The sequence below is a fragment of the Aspergillus nidulans genome, chromosome VI, assembly GCF_000011425.1.
Source record: "Aspergillus nidulans FGSC A4 chromosome VI".
In the NCBI taxonomy this organism is placed as follows: domain Eukaryota; kingdom Fungi; phylum Ascomycota; class Eurotiomycetes; order Eurotiales; family Aspergillaceae; genus Aspergillus; species Aspergillus nidulans.
Window position 1 is genome coordinate 1,627,628 of NC_066262.1, and position 22,139 is coordinate 1,649,766.

Sequence of the window (22,139 nt, forward strand, 5' to 3'; positions counted from 1 at the left end):
AGACCCCTGCGCACTCCGGAGGTCGGCAGCCTGGGAGGTCACGGGCCATCTGATTTGCAGATCCTGTGTTTTCAGGCACTCAAACCATTACCGGATGACCAATCAGTACAGAAAATGTGCTGACAGTGGCTGGCCTAGCCGCTATAGGATTAGTCATGGCTCAGGAGTTCAGCACACAGCCTGAACCCTGAGGTGTCGAGCCTGGTTAGGCACAGGAACACAGGAGCTGAAGAAGAAAGGAGATGGATGCTATTATGTGTTTGGGCGATGTAAATCATCGAGTAGATGTGATATAATTCTCCAAGCTTGTGAATAGTTGTCAGTTTCCGTAGTCTGAAGTCGGGCCATGTTCGCATAAATAGCAGCTCCATTGTGATTAGCGTGACTATCAATCTCGGCTGGCTCTGTGTCGTTCAGTCCGCCTTTCGCTCTCATCGCTTCCTCGTCCTCTTCTCCTTCTCTCTTTCCATCCTCATCTCCTCCTCCTCTTCCTACTCTTTCTCTCTACTCGGACTCCCTTTCTTTTCTATCCCCTCAATCGACCTTGTTCTAATTCCCCTTTGCTTTCTTTTTCTTACCCTTTTTTTTTTCGCTTAATAATCTATAACATTTCCACTCTCTTCTCCATCACCAGCCCTGCCAGCGCCGTTTTCATTGCACGCCAACCGCGGAAGCTCTCGTCTCTTGTCTTGAAGGATTCTAATCCTGAGAAGAAATCAAGAAGACTTTGGGATTTCGCCTGGAATTGCAGGAATCAGAAGCAAAGGCTCGGAAAGAGTGATCAACGTGTGGAAAAAAGCGACCAAGGCGCCGAGACCCAAACCCATACGATACCGGATACTAGGTTCTGAGTCTCCCACGCTTCTTCACCCGAAACTCTACATTGCCTTAGGCTCGTGGAAAGACGGCATAAGCACGAAAAAAAAAAGATTACATCAAAGTTAAAGAGAACGACGTCAATCCCGCCGCCCCTTACAGGATAACTGAAGCGGCTCTTCTCGCCATTTCGCCCGACTGCTTCTTTTGACTCGAGGAATAAGCTCTCGAGCTTTCAATTCAGAAGAATTATTTCCACCCATTCCGAGGTTGCGGAGCATCTCTTGGAAACTTATTTTACTACAGTTCAGGTTTAATTGCTGACCCCGACCGCCGCTTTCAATCACCGCTCAGTCTGCGTACCGCCGTCTATCCTTCACTATCTACCTCCAGTCCAGCTGCATCGCACCAACTGCACCTAGACGCATACATCACGCTAATCATACACCTGTCTGTCAGCTTTTCCCGGGGATTCACTCCTTTTTGCGAGTAGGCTGAGCATTTTCTCTGTATGCGAGGGTTCTGCTAATCTTATAGAAGCCCACACAGACCCCTACCGTCTTCATTCGTTGCATATTCCTTATCGTGTCGATAAATTTCGGTTGATACGTGCTCGTGTCCAAAAAGACTTAATCTCATAATTGGCCAATCTTGCCCAATTATCGGCCACGCTACGTCGCGTTACATATTGAGATACCACGACTATTTATATCAGTCTATTGCACATACAAGGTTCTGTTTCAAAACAAAAAGCATGAGTATGGACGCTGGCGGTCTTGCTCAGATGACTTACAACTCATCTTTCAATAATGGCCCGTCGCTCGGTGCTCCTGGATCCGGCTTCGGATCCCGGAGGAAGGCTCCCAATGTCAAGCGCTTGAATGTGCCCCCGCCACATATCTCGACCATTGATGAGTCGCAGGCTTCTGCGACGGTTGCTACCCCACGGACCAGTCGCTCCCATCTTTTGGCGGGTTTGAGAACTGCGCCCAAGTCAGCTACCGTCCCCTCTAACAACCAGCGCCGGCAGCACCTCGGTCTAGAAGGAGACCGGTATGGCCATTTCCTCAATCGCACTGCCGAACGCAACGTCCCCCAAACTGCGACGGGAACTGGATTCCCACGACACTCATTGATGATGAACCAAGGACTCGACACCAACGCGGGTCATCCTATGTATACCTTGCCGGAGCAGGTCCTCGCACCTCCGGCTATTGATTTTCCTACTGACGTCCCCATGGACGACAATCTGTATGCGGAACTGATGTCTACCAACCTCTTCCTTGCTGCCCAGCAACAGCGTTTGCAACAGCAACTGCTCAGTGTCACCGCTGCTGCCCAACAGTTCCAGGGTTTGAGCCTGGGTGCGAGTCTTGCTCAACAGCAGCAGGACTACTCCCAGATGTCCGTACCCAGTATGGGTTTCTATCAGCAGCAGCTTCAGCAGGGTGTGCAGCCAGTGGTTCAGCCTGTTGCTGGTCAGCCAGGGCTGTTCTCCGTCTACAACCCGTTGACTGGTCAGATTAATTATATTTATGACAACAACACGCAGCAAGATCTCTCTCCGCCTTATCAGTCCGAGGAGGAGGTCCCCTCCCCCCCACTGCACGTTCCATCTTTCAGGGCCGAGGTTTCGCCACCTCTTGAATCGATCAAATCGCCCGTGACCGTGTCTGAAGAGGTGTCTTCCAGCGGCGCCCCAACTTCTGAAGATGGCATTGCGCCCCTTCCTCCGCCATCTGCCAATGCTTTCCGCAGGGCTCACAAGAAGAACACATCTTTTGGGCCAGGACCCAGGACCGGCATTGACACCAACAAAGCTAACAGCGCCGCTCATATCACCGGTCCCAGGACTGCCCCGATCCTGACTCCTGCCACTGGAACCTTTGGTCCAGGTCAGGGTCGTGCTGGGGAGCACCCCGTCCGTCAACCTCGTGGCCCGCCGTCGCTTGAGGAACTAGTTGCTAAACCAACCTCAAGGCACGAAGGAAGCAAAAATTTTGCCACCCGTCAGCGTCGCCGTGCCGTCCATAACTTGGTGCGTGCAGGTATCGAGCGCCGCGGAGATTCTCGAAGCCTAGGACACAGCAGCGGGGGCACCAACACTCCTGCAAGCGAGAAAGAATTCACCTTCTCCGATAATGACGATGCCACGGTTCGCAGTGCTAGCCTTTCGAGCAAACCCAGTCTAGGCAGTCTGCGCGCTGTTGCCAACGGTGCCATTGGCTCTGAGAGGAAGGAGAAATCCTCCCGGGAGCGCAAGTCGCCGGACAGTCCGTTTAGCACAAACTCCCTCAACGAGAAAGACGGGTATTTTGCAGGCAAGTTCGCAGAACACCCTTCACCCGAGAATGGATCGCCATCCATTGCTGCTGTCGTCGCTGGTCAGAAGACGGTAGCCCAGGGTACGGATAGGCGCAAGACTCCTATGCTTGTGCTGTCGAGCGCCGAAAAGCGCAAGACTCCGATTGTGTGATGCGAACCTCGTATACATAATATGACCGAAACGTAACGGACCCATTACTGTTATTGGGATGATTGTCATTTTCTGTTTTCCTTCATGTCTAGCTTTTGAGATTTTCTACTTTCTTTTCTTTACGCAAAGCAACACGCAAAGTTGCTTTCTTGCCCACTCAAATCAATATAAACAGATTTGGTTTGTCTTGGTATGGTGATGCAATTCCGAGGGCTCTTGCTCTCCTTTCTGTTCTCATTACAAACTGTGTTTGGAATTGAAGACTCGAAATTCGACAAATTCCAGACTTTCTTCTCCTTGGTATGATTGTCCACACCCACTGGATGGATTGGAGTGTCTTCTCCATTTCATACATTGTTTTTTTCCCGGTTGGTATAAAATAGGATTCAGTACCAATCCAAATATATCGTTTTATCTCCTGTCTTAGATCATACGTACCCTAGTTTGAGGTATCTTCAGCCCTGGTTGACTTTTCGCAGGACGTCAGGTGATGCTAAGCTCAAGGCGGCGATAGAGAGGCAGTATCTAAGTTCTCTGGCTCAAGATGCATGACTATATCATAATTTGTCAACGTAGACCACTGTAGCGGACAACACTAAGCAGTATCTCTGGTGCCTTGAGCGCTGGCCTAAAATTCACTGCCTTAGGCGGTAAGGCGTCAATCTCCTATCGAAGCTCCGCCCCCTCAATGGGCGGATCACCATGACCGATTAGCAGGCGCTCCTTCTCTTAACTCGGAGCTGGAGCCTGCTTCAGTCCATCTTTTACTCGTCTCCTAGCTCCTTGGAAGCGCAATATATCGGGCACACTCCCGCCTCCCGCGGTTTTCCCTTCCCATGCTCCCATAACCGAATTCACTATGTCCCGGAGGACGCTGGGCGGAGGTCGTATCTTGGGCTCCGCGAACACTCGTACTACAGCAACATTATCATCCCCCCAAATACGACCGAATAACATCCTGTCACCCTCCGCCAGTACCCTATCCCTCAATTCCCAGGCTTCAGCGTCGCAGCTTTCATCCGAGACCCAGGACTTGACTTCCCGCATCTCACTGGATAATGGGAGCGCCCCGTTACCTGCGGCTCCGGCTGCGACCGGGGCTCAGCTATCCTGCCCGATTTGCAGCGAAGAGATGGTAAGTTTGTGCTCGCCGAATACGGCTTCTTGTGTGTGAGAGATGACTGAGTTGCTAATGAATTTCAGGTCACATTGCTGCAGCTAAACAGGTATTGACGGAGCCTGCATACCCCTGCAACCTGGTTTTCGTGCTTCGACTAACAAACTTCCCTTCTGCAGACACCTCGACGACGTTCATCATAACCTAGAGGACGACCGACAAGATGAAGTTAAGGATTGGTTCAAGACGCAGATGGAGAAGGCGAAGCGCTTTCAGCCGTTGGCTGTGTTGAACCAGAAGCTCAAGGGGCTGGACGTATTCGAATCGAATGAGAACCACCAAGCTCTGACAGGCGCAAGTCGGCCATCCGGTCTTTCGCAGAATCACCAATCTCAGAGCTTCCTGCATGAAGCGCAACCCAGGCCACCCGACCCGGAGGAGATCATAACGAAGGAGCATTGGCAACCTCGTGGATTCTACGATACTTGTCTCGAGCCGTCGTGTGGGCAGCGGCTTAACGCTACAAATGGCTGTGTGAACTGCCGGAAATGCGGAAAGCTATTTTGCGAGGAGCATACGATGTATCAAATGAAGCTTTCTAGATCTGCGCAACATGAGCCAGTGCGGGGTTTGTGGTATAGAGTCTGCGAGACTTGCTATAAATCGCGGGAGGGGTATAATGATCATAACGGTAGGTACCTCCAGCTTGGTTGGATGGCGGATTCTAATACGCAGTAGGTCTGGTCAGAGATCGCATGGACGAGTTCAAAGCCATAAGGAAGCCTATTGTGGACAAGTCTTTGCTGGAAGTATCTCGGTTAGAGAAGCGTCTGACGAGGCTCACGCAGCTATTAGCTAGCCTTTCACCAGAGCAGCTTCAGTCGAATAAGCTCTGGCCTATTCCATTCCAGCATGATGAGCGCAAGGCTCTCGAGCAGACGGTTGTTAGCTGGCAGGATGATACTAGCGTGACAAGGTGTCCATTCTGCCAACAGGATTTCTCTAGTTATACCTTTCGAAGGCATCACTGCCGCACTTGCGGGCGAGTCGTTTGCGGTGATGTCTTGACGGGATGTTCTGTTGAAGTTCCGCTAAGCGTAACACCATGTACGTGCTGCCAGCATTCAAGCAATATTATGCTAACTTCATTTAGTGTCGAAAGCCTATTTAGAAAAATCAGTCAACGTTGGTTCCCTGAACATCGACATCAGGCTCTGCAAAGAGTGCAAGTCAACGCTATTTGACAGAAGTGATTTCGAGGCTGACGTTGCGCGAAAACCTGCGGACGTTAGGGCATATGAGAATCTTCGACAATTCGAAAGAGGGATTCGACTGCTTATGCCTAAATTTCAGAAACTCCTCACCACTTTACAGTACGTTCTTTGGTGCTTGGGAACTGGGCCATTCGTACGATATTGACCATTCTCAGAAACCCCAGGCGTCCGCCCTCAGCCGCTCAATTAGCGGAAGCGTCAAAAGTCCGCAAACGATTGACCGATTCTTTCACACAGTATGATACAGCTGCTAGGCGGATCCGCGACCTACCGACGAATTCTACCACTCAGCAGCGTCTTCAGAAAGCTATTTACCAACAAGCTACCAACTTCCTCCATCTTCACATGCTGCCCTTAAAGACCTTGCCTAAAATCTTGAAACACGCCACCCCGGACGGCAGTCAGCCAAGTTCCTCAAGCTCTCCTGATAGTCCGGGCGGCGCATCAGTGGAAGGTCATCGCCGACAAAACTCTGCTCTGGCTGCAGTCAAGAGCGGTAAAGTCGCTGCCAGCATTAGCAATAGCAGCATAGCCAGCGAAGCCAGTAGCGCTGTGTCCGCGCTGGAAGCGGAGGAAAAGGCCCTGCGGGAACGACTGATCGTACTGGAGGAGCAAAAGTTCTTCGTTTCCGAGATGATTGCAGACGCGAATCGACGACGTAAGTTCGACGAGGTCAGCAGTCTCGCAATGAACATTGAGGATCTCTCTAGGGAGATCGATCGCGTCAATGGCTTGCTGGACGGTCTGGACTTTGAAGGTGCCTATATGGGCAACCACACATAACACCCCTCCATATTCACATCCTTTTCTCTTCGTTCATTTCCCCTGATCCCAACAATGCGCAGTTGGCTTAACTCCCCTATGTGCTTATATACTTTGTTTTGTCCTCTTGGCTTGTTGCGGTGTGGCATGGCGTTTGGGTTCTAGCATAGCGCTGGGCGTTTTGTGTAAGGGGCTGTTGGCAGCTCGGTGTCCGTCATCATGGAGGGTTCTTTACCGAGCTTCATACTCTAGAATGAATCATGAAGTTTCTCTCTGTATAGAGTGCGATCCGCAGTGTCGATCAGAGGGCTCTTCACTCTTGGGGCCGGGGTCAGTTTTCACTTGTTCCGTGATAGGCATAGTCTACTCCAATTCATGCAGGTGTGAGGATGGAAGTGACAGCTCAGCTCCAACTCAACCTCCAACTTCAGTTCCCCCTTCAACATCTACGTAGAGCACGTTTCTCTTCACTTACTTTGGGATGATTCTCACGTCGAAACTACTCCTCGACTGATATTCCGCCTGTTCAGCACCACACTGTTTTCCAACATGAGTCAGGCGACTAATGGACACAAGTATCCTATTCTGCAACTGGGAACACCTGCTCTCGCTCCTCCATCCTGGATCTTACTATGTTGTTACAGGACCTTGCTGGCCATCTACCTAGGTCTGCCAACTCTCTATCAACGGCCTTGGTATCGTGCCCAGCATCACAGCTAAGCTCCGTATTCACGGGGAGATTCAACCATCGAACAGGATAGAATAGAACACGGCACGTCTAGCGGGAGATATGGGTTATGAGCCCAAGGCTCAGGATGGGTGCAGTACCTCTCAACTTCGTATTGTCTTGCTTTCATTATAGGATACGCAGGCCCGATCTACCAGCACCTCGCAATCTGGCTCTGATTTAAGACCGTTGCAAAGACCTGGAGACCTAAATGCGCAAACCCACCCGACCCCTGCTCATTTTCTCGTTGTGGATGAATTTCTTGCAATGAAAAATGCACATTTTCAAGCTTTGTCGTTAGGCTGGAGTTCGGGGAATCAAGCTACCAACCCTCAATGCCGGGGTTCTAGGGGTGCTGTCACCCTGTTCATCAATCTGAGAATACATCCTTCTCACGAAGAAGCCGGCCCGGTCTTCATGATAGGGTGCTGCTTAAACCCCCTAACAAGTAGGCGCATGATTCAGCCACTGCCACGCCATCCACATCAATGGAGCTCTTTCGTGACTGATGAGCTTACCTTTATGGTCAGGCAGCGCCCAGGTCGAATCCCACACATTCTCTCCGCTACCACTAACCGTCCAGATCCGGCTTCAGGTCCCGATGTCAATCGTTTCACTTCCTTGCCCAGGTCAACACGTCCCACTGGGAGAAGCGTGGGAGAAACTAGGAGAGGAAGAGGGCAACAAAAAAAAAATAGAAGAAGAAGAAGAAGAAGAATGAAGGGGTTGAGGTTGAGGTGCATGCAGGAGATAGGAACGAATAAAGAGCAAAAAGGGAAGCCGAACGGGGGGGTCGAACCCCCAACCTTGAGATTAAGAGTCTCACGCTCTGCCGATTGAGCTAGCCCGGCTTGTGTTGCTCACAGCGTTTACTAGATAGAATATATTTCCAAATTGCATCATTGACTCAACTGCCTTTATACCTCTGGTGATTTCCGGCCACTTTACTTTTCGCAAGACACGGCGAACCCAATATGAGTCTCTGGGTTGGAAAATATCCGGCTTAGGTCCCGGATTCCATTTTGCTTTCTGATTCGTTGTGGAGGTGGATCAATCGGTCATAACTCATGACCACCCTCATAACTACGAAAATATATTCTTATACACCAGCGGTGTTGAGTCTAACTTGCATCAGCATTGGAAACAGGCAAAACAATGTCTGAACGAAGTCCTGAGTACCTATACCATTGAAAAAATAAACAAACAAAACAAAACAAAACAAAACAAAAAAAAAAAAAACGAGGACCACAAAGGCTCAATTCCCGTAGGCATATCGACAGCGAGATTGTTTTCATGATGCTGCGGCCGACCCCTGTGCGCGCATTGACCTTATCAAGAAAATGCCAAATTCGAGAACCGTATTTGTGAAGTTCTGTTGGCTAGAAGGGCTGATTCACCCTTTGCTCTAGCATAAGCACCGCCAGTCACACAAGCCTACCCCCAAACCCACCATACCGCCTGTCGTGGAGCTGCAACAAGACATAAACCTCTATGTCCCAGGCTCTGGAGCTGCTTATCAGACGACCCGGTACAACGCAGAGCAGCTTTTACCAATTACTCTGTGATGCGCTGCCAAAAGTCACCAATACCTACCTATGACCCAATATAGTTCTACGAAATATAGTTCTACGAATTGGTGGACGAGTAGGTGGAGAGTGGGCGGACGAGTGGGTTGCATGGTGAGTTGGCATCAAGAAAAGATCAGAACTGATGTGATGCAGATCTCGTGAATGGCAACGGCGTACTACTCTGTACGTACAGAGTAAGATGTGCATACGGGCACTCGGGATACCGATGTTCATCGCCCGGCACGGCTGCTCTGCGGTATTGCGGACGGTCCAGGGCGTTCACAGAGAGCGTTCACGGAGAACTCGATGTCTGCAGTAGAGTGGGCCCGGGCCGACTCACAGGACGCAGAGTACAGAGTACAATCGCATATTCTGAGCGCGTAGATCATGATCGTCGGTGGGGACTGGGCAGTGGAACACTGGATGTCTGGAAGTGAACTAGTACAGAGCACTGGAGGCAGGCAGGGGGTTCAACCCAGCAGCCAGCCCGGCTTGCTCGGCTCGCTCAGGGCGATGCTCAAATCCCAGACTCCCTCGTCCCGCCTATAGACACTGAAGTGAGGCTATATCAGGCAAGGAGGGGCTACCTTGGTAAGTAGCAGCGTACGCGTAAGAGTCCAAGATGGAAGAGCGGGATCTTCAACTAAGCTTCTGCGGATCCCTTTCTCTTTCTTTTTATAGCTTATTTGATTCTTTTATTTGATTACTCTATTGGACTCCTGTTTCACAGCGCCCCTATCGAGTCCTTTCAAGTCCTATCAAGTTTCATCAAGTACCTACCAAGTATGATCCCGTGAGAATTCTTGCATTAATACCCCTAGGGAAAGCTATTACCCATTATGACTCAGTACCATCCCATTCTCAAAGAGGGAGCCATTGCCTTCCCATCGTGAGAATCTTATGGTGAGAAGCACCTAGAAACGAAATATGAGCAAACGCATCAGTGCCGTTAATCATGAGCCCTTTATAGCACTGCTCGTAGATAACTATGGTATGACTCGTGAGACTGTCTACAGACAGTCCAGAGGCCAAGGACGACTGCCTCAAATTCCATATCGAGTATCAGTATCGAGTAAACCACCGGCACGCACATGATCACCAGAACCGTCTCGGCTCCATCCTCCGTGAGGATTATGAGTCGGCCAGACTATACCCAGCATAGGCAATTGTCGATCACTATGGCGTGCTCCTTCCGCCAACTTCAAGTGGCCTTAGGAGTCGGAGGTTGTCGGAGGCCAGGAGTCAAAGATATAATGGTCGAACCCAATCATAGACAGCCATAGGCAGTCATAGAATACCTGGTACATGACCGCGCAGACTGTGACAAGAAAATGATCCGAACTCAGCCAACCTGCCCACTAAACCATCAGCCCAACGGAATCTATGATGAAAGTTGGAAGGATAAGCTCGGGTCATTTGTCTTTACGTGGCTACCTAGGTAGCGACTCCAGTAGCCACTGGTTCTCCTCAGACGCAGGTGGCCAACGGTATTTTCCGGAACTCAAAAATCCAAAGCCCAGGCCAGGCCCGTCTTCGAGTCACTCTCCCGAAAATGACGCCAAATGCAATTGCAGGGTGCAGACGATTTCGCCCATGCGCGCGCCAGTTCCACCCTCACGGCCCCTCCACAGGATCGCGAAGCAAGACGGAAAGAAGCCTGCTTACCCACTTCACCCTTCCGACTCTAGTCCTGACGCCGTACCACGACAATCCAGCCAATCCAGCCTATCCAGCCTCCAGCCTCCAGCTCACCCAGCCTATAGCAGCGGCAGAGACCCGCCGGGTCGGCAGGGCCCAGCTCCGCGGGGCATAGGACAAGACGATAAACATGATCCGACGCTGGTGCCCGGCCTGAGGTCTAAATTTGAAGATTGGCCCTAGCGTTTGAATGAGGCCCATCCTCGCGCCCATGGAGTCCTAGGCCTTGCGGACGTGGTGGCGATAGTTGGTGTAATGATGTTGTACACCTTCTCGACCTGATCTCGACCTTGATCTAGACCTGAGCAGTGACGGGTCGACGAGCTGTTGGGACTGGAGAGGCCAAGGCGGTTGTTCTACCCTGGGCAACAGCAGCAGGAGCAGCAGCTACTGTAGAAGCAAGAGCAAGAGCAAGAGGACAGCATGAACTTAGGCTGCACTGCGCAGTGCAGATGCAAGAGCAGAGTGCAGGATTCCCCGGATACTAGAAGGGAGTGAACTGTGCGACTCTGTGAGACTGCGTTTTGGCTCCTGTTAGGAGACGATTGACATCATATCGAATTTGCAGGACGATCAGGATGCGGGTCATTCATGATGTAAGTTCTTGTGGACTCCTGTGGATTCTTGTAATTCTTGTAATTCTTGTAAATTCTTGTAATTCCATAATGGTGACCTATCTGTCGTGATTTGTATACTCTACTCCTATAGTAGCAGACGTTTCCTGTGGGCCACCTTTGGCCAGTCCTTTGACAGCTCGCTGTCGATCGAGTCACATGTTTCATCCAAGTCAACAATGATGCCGCCTAGCGAGTCTCTGCTAGTGGGCTCAAGATGGCATACTTTGAGATAGCTAAAACCAACTATCGGGTTCGATCGCCAGGGACCGTATGCAATTCGTAAGCGAGCGTTGTGTCAGAATAGAATAGACTCTGTCCACTTCTCCAATGGTGCCACCACCCACAATCCGTGGAACCCATCGGGAGCTCCTCTGGATGAGCTCAGTCGAGCCCGTCGACAGTCACTAAGCCAGCTGTCATGTCAACACTTTCTGTCAATCAGTCTATCAGTCAATCAGTCAGTATCCCCAGGAAAATCTCTAGCTGGGCCTCTGTGTCTCTGGCCTTCCCTGGCCTTCTCTGACGGTCTCTGCTCTAGAAAGGCCTAGACAATGGCCCTTTGGGCCATTGTTAGTCCCGTTCCTCTTCTGATACCGTTGCTCATCAGGCTCTCCTGGTTCCGAGCTACCGTCTCTGGTTTTTCTCCAGTTCCTTCCTGGTCCTGACGTTCTCACCTCTGCTGTCCTTTGGTTTTGCTCGTGGCAAAACGTCCGCCGAGTGCGAAAACTCCCGCATCGCCCCTCGCGTCCTCAAACCGTTCGAAATCCAGTTTCTAGAACCCAGTCAGAAACCAGAAGGTACAATAGAAAAGGGACGAGTACAGATAGCCCTCGATCGAGGACCAGCTGTGATGCTACACAGGATCGCACCTTGTTCTTGTTCCTCTTCATATGATCCTCCTGCTGTCTCTAGCCGGATTGTTAGAGCTTAGAGCGTCCATTCTTCCCTGACGAACTGCCTGAGGGACTCCCTGACGATTGACTCGGCCTTGTGTTATAGTTTATCGAAGCAGCCAATCCCCCCAATTCTCTTTGACATCTGCTTGACTTCTGAGACTTCTGTCGCGTTCGAACCCGCTGTTGACGCACTTCCGTTTTCGGTCCCGTCCTCCATATTAGGGGCCTTCGACCTGCTTGATATTTCTTCTCTCCACTAACGTGTTCGAACGTTTCCCCTTCCCCTTTTCTTACTCGTTTTCTTTATTCTCTTCACATATAGACATTGTTTCTACATGCTTCTGTGCCTGATTCTGTGATTAATTCCGCTATTTATTGCTGCCTGTCGCCGGGCCCTGACTATGCATCGGTGACGTATTTCCATTCCTCGAAGCGGGCCCTTTCCCCCTTCCAACCCACCTATCCGACTATTGCTGCGCGGTGGCGGAAAGTGGGAGACTGAGCTGCAGAGCCGGTGCTCGTGCTGCTCGTGGTGTTGCTCTTGGGCGTATTTTGTCTTGAGGATTGTAGCTGTGAGTGTACACTCTTTTCCTGCAGCGAGCACATATAGCACATATATCTGACAATAGCAATGCAGGAACAGTATTGCGCGAGAAAAGAAAACGAAGATACAGACAGAAAAAGTTTATACAGAAAAAGGTTACAGAAGAGGATAGGCAAGAGGTGACACAAGACTCGTTGGTGGACCGGTCCCAACTGCGTCAGACTGCAGGGAGATCAGAAGATAATGGCAGGCGGCTATTTTGATCTTCCCACCACCTCTTCCCAGCGTTCCAGCCTTACAGATGTACCCGAGGCAGATGCCCGAGGTCCATCCCCACCTGGGCCGCGCGTATCGCCGTCCGAGGGCTCCAATGAGGCCCTACCAGAGCGCGCGACTCTCGACCCCGGCGGAGCTCATGGCAAGCAGCGGAATGCAGGCATTCTAAAGAGCGCGAACCGGGTCAAGTTCACCGTCGGCGAGGCGGCCCTGCCCCCCACGTCACAGCGAAGGGGTTCGCCTCTGCCGCAGAGACCGCTGCCTACTGCCAGCATTCCGGCGTATGAGCGAACCGCATCTGATCCCCACCCCTTTCCTAATGGGGAACCTAGCTCGACCTTTCCTGCCGGTACCGCTGTTTACTCCAGGGATAGCTCCTCAGGGATCGTTGCTACCGATGAAGTCAGCAATGAGAAGGGCAGGGCTATCCACTCGGCCTACTCAGCGCAGGAGCGAGCCCAGAAGTTGGCATCCCATTTGGGACGTCCCTCGAAGTCTCCCAGTCAGAGCCCGTGGCCGAGTCTGCCGTCATCTGTTGCTTCGTCTCCTACAGAAGCGTCACAGCCATTTGAGGATGCTGATGACATTCCGATGATCCGGCTCCCTGAAAAACAGCTCGACTACCCTTCGGACGAGGACGATGACTACTACGGCCTAGTAGATGGACGCCCTCACAACCGCAACTCTGAAGCTCACCAGCTTGTTGAACAGATGACTCGCCGAGACTTTCACCTTCTGAACCGCATCAGTGCTAATTCTCCCAGCGGCCTGCGCTCTGGCCCGGTCACCCCTATCGAGGAAAGGGATCCTGACGCCTACGTCCAGCGTCCGACTCACTACCGCGGCGGCATTCTGTCCTCGCTCCTGAAGCTTTACGAGCAGCCGACCCTGAATCTACCCCGGGGCCGCTATGGCCACTCCCGCCAGAGCAGCTCTGGTGACCTGAGTGCCCGCGGCCTCTCCCCGGACCCTTCGTGGCGTGCTCCTCAGAAGCCCAGGAAGTGGTATGAGAAGTCGGCCAATCAGTCCAACACCTCCTTGTCGGGTTCGACAGCCAAGAATTCCATCAGCTCGCCATTTTCAATGCTCAGACGCTCCCGCAGTAGCGGGGCTATCCCCGGGATGTCCAAGCGCATGGGGAAGCCCCAGCTCGAAGATGAAATCCGCATCACTGTTCACATTGCCGAGCTGCTTGCGCGCCAGAGGTATCTGCTCATACTATGCAAGGCCCTGATGAAGTTTGGTGCCCCTACCCATAGACTTGAGGAGTACATGAAGATGACGGCCCGCGTGCTGGAGATCAATGCCAACTTCTTATATCTGCCCGGCTGTATGATTGTCTCCTTTGATGATGCATCTACCCACACTACAGAAGTGAAACTTGTTCGCGTGAACCAGGGTGTCGACTTGGGCAAGCTCTCTGATGCACACACCGTTTATAAGGAAGTGATCCACGACGTGATCGGGGTGGAAGAGGCCATGCAGCGGCTAAGCAAGCTGTTGCAGAAGGACAACAAATACCCCATCTGGCTTCTTATTCTCTTCCACGGCCTCGCCAGCGCATCTGTTGGCCCTTTTGCCTTTGGTGCTCGTCCCATCGATATGCCCATCGCCTTCGTCCTTGGGTGCCTCCTAGGAATTCTACAGCTCGTCCTCTCCCCTCGCTCCCACCTCTACTCCAACGTGTTTGAAATATCCGCCGCCGTTCTCACTTCCTTCCTCGCTCGCGCATTTGGCAGTATCCCCTACAAAGGCGGCCATCTCTTCTGCTTTGCAGCCCTCGCCCAATCCTCCATCGCTCTCATTCTCCCCGGCTACCTCGTTCTCTGCGCCAGCCTAGAGCTTCAATCACGCAGCATCGTCGCCGGCTCCGTTCGCATGGTGTACGCCATCATCTATTCCCTCTTTCTCGGCTTTGGCATCACAATCGGCACTGCCGTGTACGGCCTTTTAGACCGCCACGCCTCAACAGACTATACATGCCCTGCCAGCCCTATCACGAACGAGTACCTCCAGCGCTTTCCCTTTGTCATCATCTTCACTTTCTGCCTCGCCACAGTCAACCAGGCCAAATGGAAGCAGATCCCCGTGATGCTCGTTATCGCTTTTGCCGGATACATTACCAACTACTTTGGCGCGAAACGCTTCTACTCTTCCACGCAGGTCTCTTCCGCCCTGGGAGCATTCGTTGTTGGGGTCATGGCAAACCTCTATTCGCGTCTTCGGCACGGCCTAGCAGCAGCAGCCATGCTCCCTGCCATCTTTGTGCTTGTCCCATCTGGCCTCGCAGCCAGTGGGTCATTGGTAGCGGGAATTGCATCGGCAGGCCAAATTACCACGCAGCAGACGCCGTTCTCGGTGCCCAGTAACGGCACGCAGAGCTTCGTCGACGCGGCGAAAAACATGACCGCTGAGCACCGCCAGCAGAGCTACCAAGAGAATCCTTTCCAGGGTGTCGTCTTCGACATTGGATACGGGATGGTACAGGTTGCTATTGGGTTTACTGTGGGACTGTTTCTTGCTGCTTTGGTGGTTTATCCGCTTGGGAAGAAGCGCAGCGGGCTTTTTAGTTTCTAACATCAACAACCTATTTCATTTATCGTATCTCACGACTCTCTCCTACCGATCTTGATCTGAATTCATCATTATTCATATCCGAAAGAAGCGAAGCAAAGCAATGTTCCTACCGTTGTGTTGTTATCTTATTTAGCGAGTTTGGATTTTCTCTCGCTTGGTTCGTCGGAAAGCGTGTCGCCTACTTCTCTCCTCCAAATCTTCACGCCCCATTTCCTGCCTCTGAATAGCATCCTTACGAACGCATTGCCTGGAGTACTTGTGGTCACCTTCCGTCCTCGCCCTGATCTTTATCCATGTCATGCTCTGAAACCGGACTGTTCTTTCATTCTCCTTTGCACAATTTCCTATTGTTGCTCATCACAGTTCTTCAACTTGTCTTCTCTCTGCTTGTTACCCCGTACTTTCGGAAATTGGCGTTAGGCATGGTTACCAAAGCCGGGTCTATCCGTTTTTCCTATTTCCCTCTTTTTTTCTGTTTGCCTTGCAACTTACCTCGAGCATTCCCAAAAACTGTACATGTATTTCATCTACCGTACCTAAGTTCATTTCATATACACATCCATATAATACCGCTGCGCATGTACATACACCATCCATCATACACACAGATATATACGTGTGCTATTTCCGACATCCATTCCATCTAGCTCAACTCAACGTGGCCAATCCAAATCAAGCAACGAAACGTTAAGGTCCCTTGTTTGCACTTGGAGAGAGCGCGACACGGATTCAGTCCGAAGAGCTCTAATGGTGACTATGGAGCATCATTGCCAGTCCCTGAATCGCCACCACGCCTGAAGGCGCCTGAATGCTGCGTTAGGCCACAGCCTAGGCAGTAGGTTTTTATGCTTGCTTTCACACTTGTCTTACCTTTTACCTTACAGCCAGCCACTCTACCCATACATACGGACAACCGGACGACTGGACATCGCAGGCCAGTATTGGAAAGGACCCCCAAAGTGAAGATACAAAGAGCTCCAGCCAGATGCCAGTCACTTCATAGTGGAAAACCTTTATAAAGACTAGCTCGCCGACAGCACGTCTCGTCGCTGCTCCGTCTCTTCAAGTAGAGCCGTTGCCTGGTTCCTCACATACATTTCGAACAAGGGGTTCAGTGACCTCTTTTCCTAAAAAAAGGCCCATTGAATTCTCTCACTTCGGACTATCTGAAATTTGCGGTTTGCCGATCAATCAGACTTCTTCAAATCATAGGACGCCAGTATAAAGACATGATCGCCAATGAACCCGCCAACTTATATGTCTGACTTGAGCGAAACCGTTGATAAAATATGCTGGGTCCCCTTATCCTTAATGTGTTTGAGAAATGCATGTACCGCGATCTTAAAATCCTGGACTTAATCTCGTTGGGTAGTAAAGAAGCCAGCAATGGCTTTTCTCAGGGGGCTGGTGCTGTCTCTACCCCCAAATTGCCGTATCCCACTCAAAAGTTTCAAAATAAATGTAGCTTATTAGACTCTATCGCGGACCGGGCGAGGGCCGTTGCTTCCCAAAGAACACCAAGGTTGCAGTGGTATAAGGGTAAGTTAGGATCACGTGAGCTACAGCCCCACGCTGGGTGAGGGAATCCTATTTCTTGAGCCATGATCTTTGTCAACCCCTTATAAGTGCAATAATAAAACGTTTAGATATCAAGTCCGATATGGTGTAACGGCTAACATCGCCGCCTTTCAAGTGGTTTTCACACAAATTGAAAGCATTGTCCGCGGCAGCTCGGGGTTCGATTCCCCGTATCGGAGTCACCAGCTTCAATCAAGTTCAATTTTTTTGCGATTCTATTTTTTGATCCATTCACCAGGCAGGCCAAGTATAAAGGGTACAGAGACGATCGACGCCCCGTGGTTAAACGGTCTTCTACCGCTGATGGAGCGAAATTCTCAAAGCAGAGAACTATCCATACGTAAACTGGCAGAGTCCCCGCGAGCTAACGGAGGACTCCTTTTGCCCTTATATCTGTTTTGCAAGCACGGACGGTATCACCATACCATTTATGGAGTGCGGAGTACGACTACGGCCAATTCTTCCACGGCAGCGCTGCATGTAGAATCCTTCACGGAACAGAACTTGAACTATAAGTTCTTAGACTTCAGGATAACTGCATTGTGATGTAGAGACAGAAGGGAGAAAACCCCTAGCCAACCAGCCACGACAGAAGACGCTTGGACGCCGACCATCTCCACGATTTATCTGCAGCTAAATGTAGGAACTGAGGTCAAGCCAGCTGTCTCCTTTACCGCTTGTTTGGGCCAATAACGCTGTTGGGAATCGTGCAGGAAGCTGCATGTACTTGCATGGAGATTTGTACTTTAAGCGCTGGCGGGAATGAGCCAAAAATATGCCTATTTCACAGACAATGCATGACGGACTATCCCTGAACTACTCTGTTTACAACAAACAACGAAGACCATCGTAAAGGATTTCCTGTCTGACGGGACGGCAATTTGCTTGCCACTCACTCACTCAGTGGAGAAGAACCCGAAAACTCGAGAAACATGACTTGATGCAAGGCGAGTACCATACCATCGGCGAGCCGAGGCGGTTGAGGCGGGAGGCTTGGGGCGAGTGAGGCGATAAGATTGGTCTGAGAACCGCTAGACCCAATACAATACTACCAGGCTCAAAAATTTGTTTCCTCAGCCTGGTGATTTCTTGCCTTTTTCGGGTTGGTTGCCGCCACGTAGTATACAACCCCCGCTGAAGATTCTAAACAGCGGACACCGTGGTAAGATGCTTCGTTCCAAGCTCATTCAAAAACTGCAAAACTGCCAGGCCAGAATACGCTGTAAAGTATTCTCGGCAGGACGATACATCAGAAACCCCCCACTGATATCAGAATTACAATAGGATCAGCATGTAGAGCACGGTCCAGCGACTGCCCCTCACATGGCCGTTTGCCATTGCGCGGCAAGTCGGACTGCAGTCGCTGCATCTCCAGATCTTGTCAGTCAACTCTCCAGCTTTAAGGCCAGCGTCCTAATTGGGTAAACGGTAGTAGATGACTCGATACGCTGGCAGTAGTGAGTCACTCTGGCCTGGCTTGGCCGGATATTTAGGCTGCCATGTAGCGAATCAGCTTTCCCGCTGGCAGTCATGAATAGATTATTGATTTGACTGCCGTATGCAGGCTGTTGGTTGATCGAGCCAGCCGCAATTGTACCCAAGTACTGTCCTCCAAATGCTGCACGGACAGACCATGGACTCACTCGTAGGAGACTACTTGTCGCACATCTCTTTGATCCTTGACTCATACGTTAGTGATATACTTTAATACTCAGCCTATTGAATGCCACTGAATGCCAGCAAGACTTTATGTTGCATCATGATACATTAAAAACATTGATACAGCCTCCATGCCGAACGTAATGTAAGAGAAAACTGAAAAGGGCGGTGAGGTGCATTTCACCAATGGTCGACCTCGTTTATACAATGCACAGTCCAATCAAGCCTTACAAAACCCGGCCAGCGGAAACAGACCCATTTCCACAAGCAAGAGAATCCACCGCGACGAATCCGGAAGCGTGGTATTTTGAGGCGTGACAATACCGTACGGTACAGCATCTCAGGCTTGCGGGCTCCATTCCATCTTTTCCTCCCTCCCATCATAACACCCCCTCATCCTTTCTTTTCATTCTTCTCTGCTATTATCCAGCAACAGGCTCGTTAGCAACAATCCCCGTCACTTCACTCAGATATTCATCCATATACCTCTTTGTATTACAACAGATATCGTCAAGAGCTCCACGCCGCCATGGCTTTCGTTGAGCTGTAGATTCCTCGCTGGGGAGCCTTCTCCCGGCCCCCCAGTCCTAGCAGCTCCGAGTATCCCCCATTTGACTTGACGATTTCTGTCTCTCTTTCGACGCAACTTTCAGGAGCGTCGGAATTGCCATCCAGTACATTCACGGAAGAAGCACTTGGACGTCCAGAACGGGCGGAAAGGTGCTCTTGTGGCTATTACTTTCAAATCTTTTCTATCTCCTCCCTACTCCTTCGAATCCGACCCTGCCTCACATCCTTCCATCCCTATATCCTACTGACGATCTAAAACGGCTCCTTTCTCCTAACGCTACCACGAAGAAATCAATCACGACCAAGACAATTGTGATCCTTCTACTACCCCTCCTCATCTCGTCCGGAAAGTGTCGACGCAATTGACCGATTGCGGGTAACAAACTTTATTGATTCCACACTCCTCCACCTATCCCCTACGCACCGTGTCCAGACAACTCGAACTCCGATCACAGTGCCCTAAACTCTCAGAACGATGCCGAAAACTATCCCGTCCAAGCGGGCCGTCAAGGGTACCTCAAGTTCCCTTTCTAGCTCCGGCAAGAGGCCCGGCAAATCAGTATCCCTCAGCTCAGATCGGAAACGGAGGGCCTCATCATCGACCGTTTCCAGTCTTTCTTCAGTCACGTCAATGGAAGGGCTGAGCGACGAGGAGGACGATCCCAATGATTCTGACGATGCGGACGACGAAGATGACCAACCGATTCTCCTTACCCCGTCTTATAGAAACCATAAGGCGGGGATGAAATCGACAAAACGCACCAAGACAAAAGCTGTGTCCGACGACGACAGCGAACACGAACTCAGCGATGGCCCAGACTTGGACGACAGCTCTGATGATGTCTACGCCGCTGTGGATTATATTAGTGATGGTGATGATGAAGAACGAGATGTTGAAATGCTGGAAGAGCTCATGATCTTGGAATCTGAAGATGAGCATGATATCGCGAGCGCAGCAAACACTGGTGCCTCTGACGTTCATGACTGGGCCGGTCCTAGTGTCTTCAATGATGATATGATGTTCTCCGGAGCGCTCTTTGACGAACAGCAGCTCTACAGTGCGATGGAAGCGTTCGGTGAAACTGACGTAGCAAGTGAGACCGCGGTAGAAACCCCCGTACCGCGCCGAGTACATTTCGAAGAAGACTCGGATTCGTCTTCTGACAGCGATTCTTACACCGAAGACGAAATCCCGAGTGATTTCCTCCAACAGGACAGTCTTGACCCGCAGCTGCGCCGCATGATTGAGAACGACAGCAATGAGGTCGGCGGCCGTTCGTCTCGCCGGCAATCGGATGAGATCTACGCAGACTCTGACTATGGCCACTCCAACATTTACCATGTCGAGTCCGATGGCGCCTTCTCCGAGGGATCCTCGAGTGGCTATGAGAGTATGCGCAGCACCAATCGATTTGTGCCCTTTGCTTTGCTAACCCACTTCAAGCCGACGATGGCGAGACTACAGATGAAGACCTTCCCCCTCCAGCTACCATCACTCACCCGCGATCTATCCTCCGCCGCGACTCCTCTGCTTCCTTGGTTGCTGGGGTTGAAGAAAAGACTGAGCCTACTCCCCGACGAAGGAGAGGCCCCATCATGGGCACCTTTGTTGCAGACCCTCACAAGCCAGTTGCCCTAGTAGATTGCACTGGCAAGCACCTTGTGATTATTCCTGCGTATGCTTCATCTCGCCATGACTGGCTTGAGTCAGCGGCGACCAGCGTTTGCGGAACCGCGAATAATAGCCCACGAGCGACGACCATGCATCTGATTGACGAGAGCGACACCGACGCGCTCATCTCGCCGAATATGGATCTCAGCCCTATGTTGGCGTCTAGTGCTAACCTAATGATGACGGCTCTGGGTAACGATATTGCACCGGGTGGCCAGGTCATGGGTCCCCCAGAAGCATTTTATCCGTCTCGCGATTTTGCGATTGACAGCTCTTTTGAAGAAGACGACGAAGACGAAGACCCCGAAGCCCAGTTGAACGTAGATGACTTTATTGACTTTGGCGATGGTTCTTCCGACGAGGAACTTGACAAGGACTCGGACGAAGAAGCCATGGCGTCTCCCATGACAGCGGCAGCAGTGGGCAGCACGAATGGGACCCCAACCCCGAATCGTGGGGCCGACCCGCACCAGACCAACAGTGCGGAACGGTTCCTGAACCACCTCGATCGGGGAATTGTGACGGCCTTCCGCCGCAATCACAATCGCTACCAGGCGCTACTGCGACTCCCGCAGCACCGGGAATTCATGCCGGCCAACTCGCCGTCCCGCGCATCGAGTGTGTTTCGACACGCCCGACATGCAGACCAGCGCACGCCGACCCGAAAGCGCAAGGCGAGCGGAAATGCGGGAGGGGAAGCAGTGCGGCGAAAACTGATGAACGCCCAGCGACACAGTCAGATACCGTTTTAAAAAAAAACGGCGGCGATGGCGTGTTAGATAGATCATGTGGCTGTCTCAGCTTGTTTGAAACCGGACAGGGATCGGGGCTCAAGGTCTGCAGCGGTCAAGAATCAAAGCACGACCAAAAGTTTGAGTTTGATGACGAAGGCTATGAATATCTTTTTCTTTTCTTCTTCTTTTCTTCATTGTTCCCTTTCACTTTTTCTTTTGCTTCTTTGTTTTTCTGTTTGTGCCTGGAGTCGGAGTGGCTTTCGGGATATACCATACCTCATCTCTGTTGCAGACACGGCCTGTTACGTATTTTGTGGATATAGCAATCAGCTACATATTGGGTTCTATTGGTTCTTTTCCTGCAACGTATTATTCTTAGTCCCTCGAGTCGGCAACAGTCGATCATCTGCAGGGTTGTAACTTGTGACGAGTCAGCGCGGTTAGCCCAGGGCGCACACTCCATACCGACTCCAGGCGTCACTCAGACTGCAGTCAGACGGCACTTACGGACAGTCCAGACAGTCCAGACAGTCTTAGTCTCAACTGCTGAGCACTGACAGTGGCTCCTCCCCCAGGCC

The 22,139-nt window shown here is 51.2% G+C and overlaps 5 protein-coding genes and 1 pseudogene across 6 annotated transcripts, besides 1 other annotated feature; 5 read left to right on the forward strand and 1 right to left on the reverse strand.

The window, feature by feature from the left end:
- Positions 1–22,139: part of a sequence feature (contig 1.51 915..1114266(-1)) that runs on past both edges of the window.
- On the forward strand, positions 1,571–3,713 carry ANIA_03145 (uncharacterized protein; the record flags this gene model as incomplete). Its single annotated transcript, XM_655657.2, has 1 exon — positions 1,571–3,713. The coding sequence occupies one exon, from the start codon at positions 1,571–1,573 to the stop codon at positions 3,290–3,292; it is 1,722 nt and encodes a 573-aa protein (XP_660749.1). The 3' UTR covers positions 3,293–3,713.
- ANIA_03144 (protein vps19) lies at positions 4,152–6,723 on the forward strand (the record flags this gene model as incomplete). The annotated part of the gene is made up of 6 exons (XM_655656.2): positions 4,152–4,427; positions 4,496–4,518; positions 4,589–5,100; positions 5,148–5,516; positions 5,563–5,782; positions 5,839–6,723. 6 exons carry the CDS (start codon positions 4,152–4,154, stop codon positions 6,464–6,466), a joined length of 2,028 nt encoding a protein of 675 aa, XP_660748.1. The 3' UTR covers positions 6,467–6,723.
- ANIA_03143 (uncharacterized protein) lies at positions 12,739–15,348 on the forward strand (the record flags this gene model as incomplete). Its single annotated transcript, XM_655655.1, has 1 exon — positions 12,739–15,348. The coding sequence occupies one exon, from the start codon at positions 12,739–12,741 to the stop codon at positions 15,346–15,348; it is 2,610 nt and encodes an 869-aa protein (XP_660747.1).
- ANIA_11376 lies at positions 15,478–15,991 on the reverse strand (annotated as a pseudogene). The gene has a single exon. A coding segment is annotated over exon 1 (514 nt).
- Positions 16,638–17,017, forward strand: ANIA_11375 (uncharacterized protein; the record flags this gene model as incomplete). The annotated part of the gene is made up of 2 exons (XM_050612539.1): positions 16,638–16,887; positions 16,995–17,017. 2 exons carry the CDS (start codon positions 16,638–16,640, stop codon positions 17,015–17,017), a joined length of 273 nt encoding a protein of 90 aa, XP_050468450.1.
- Positions 19,631–21,876, forward strand: ANIA_03142 (uncharacterized protein; the record flags this gene model as incomplete). The annotated part of the gene is made up of 2 exons (XM_655654.2): positions 19,631–20,546; positions 20,600–21,876. 2 exons carry the CDS (start codon positions 19,631–19,633, stop codon positions 21,577–21,579), a joined length of 1,896 nt encoding a protein of 631 aa, XP_660746.1. The 3' UTR covers positions 21,580–21,876.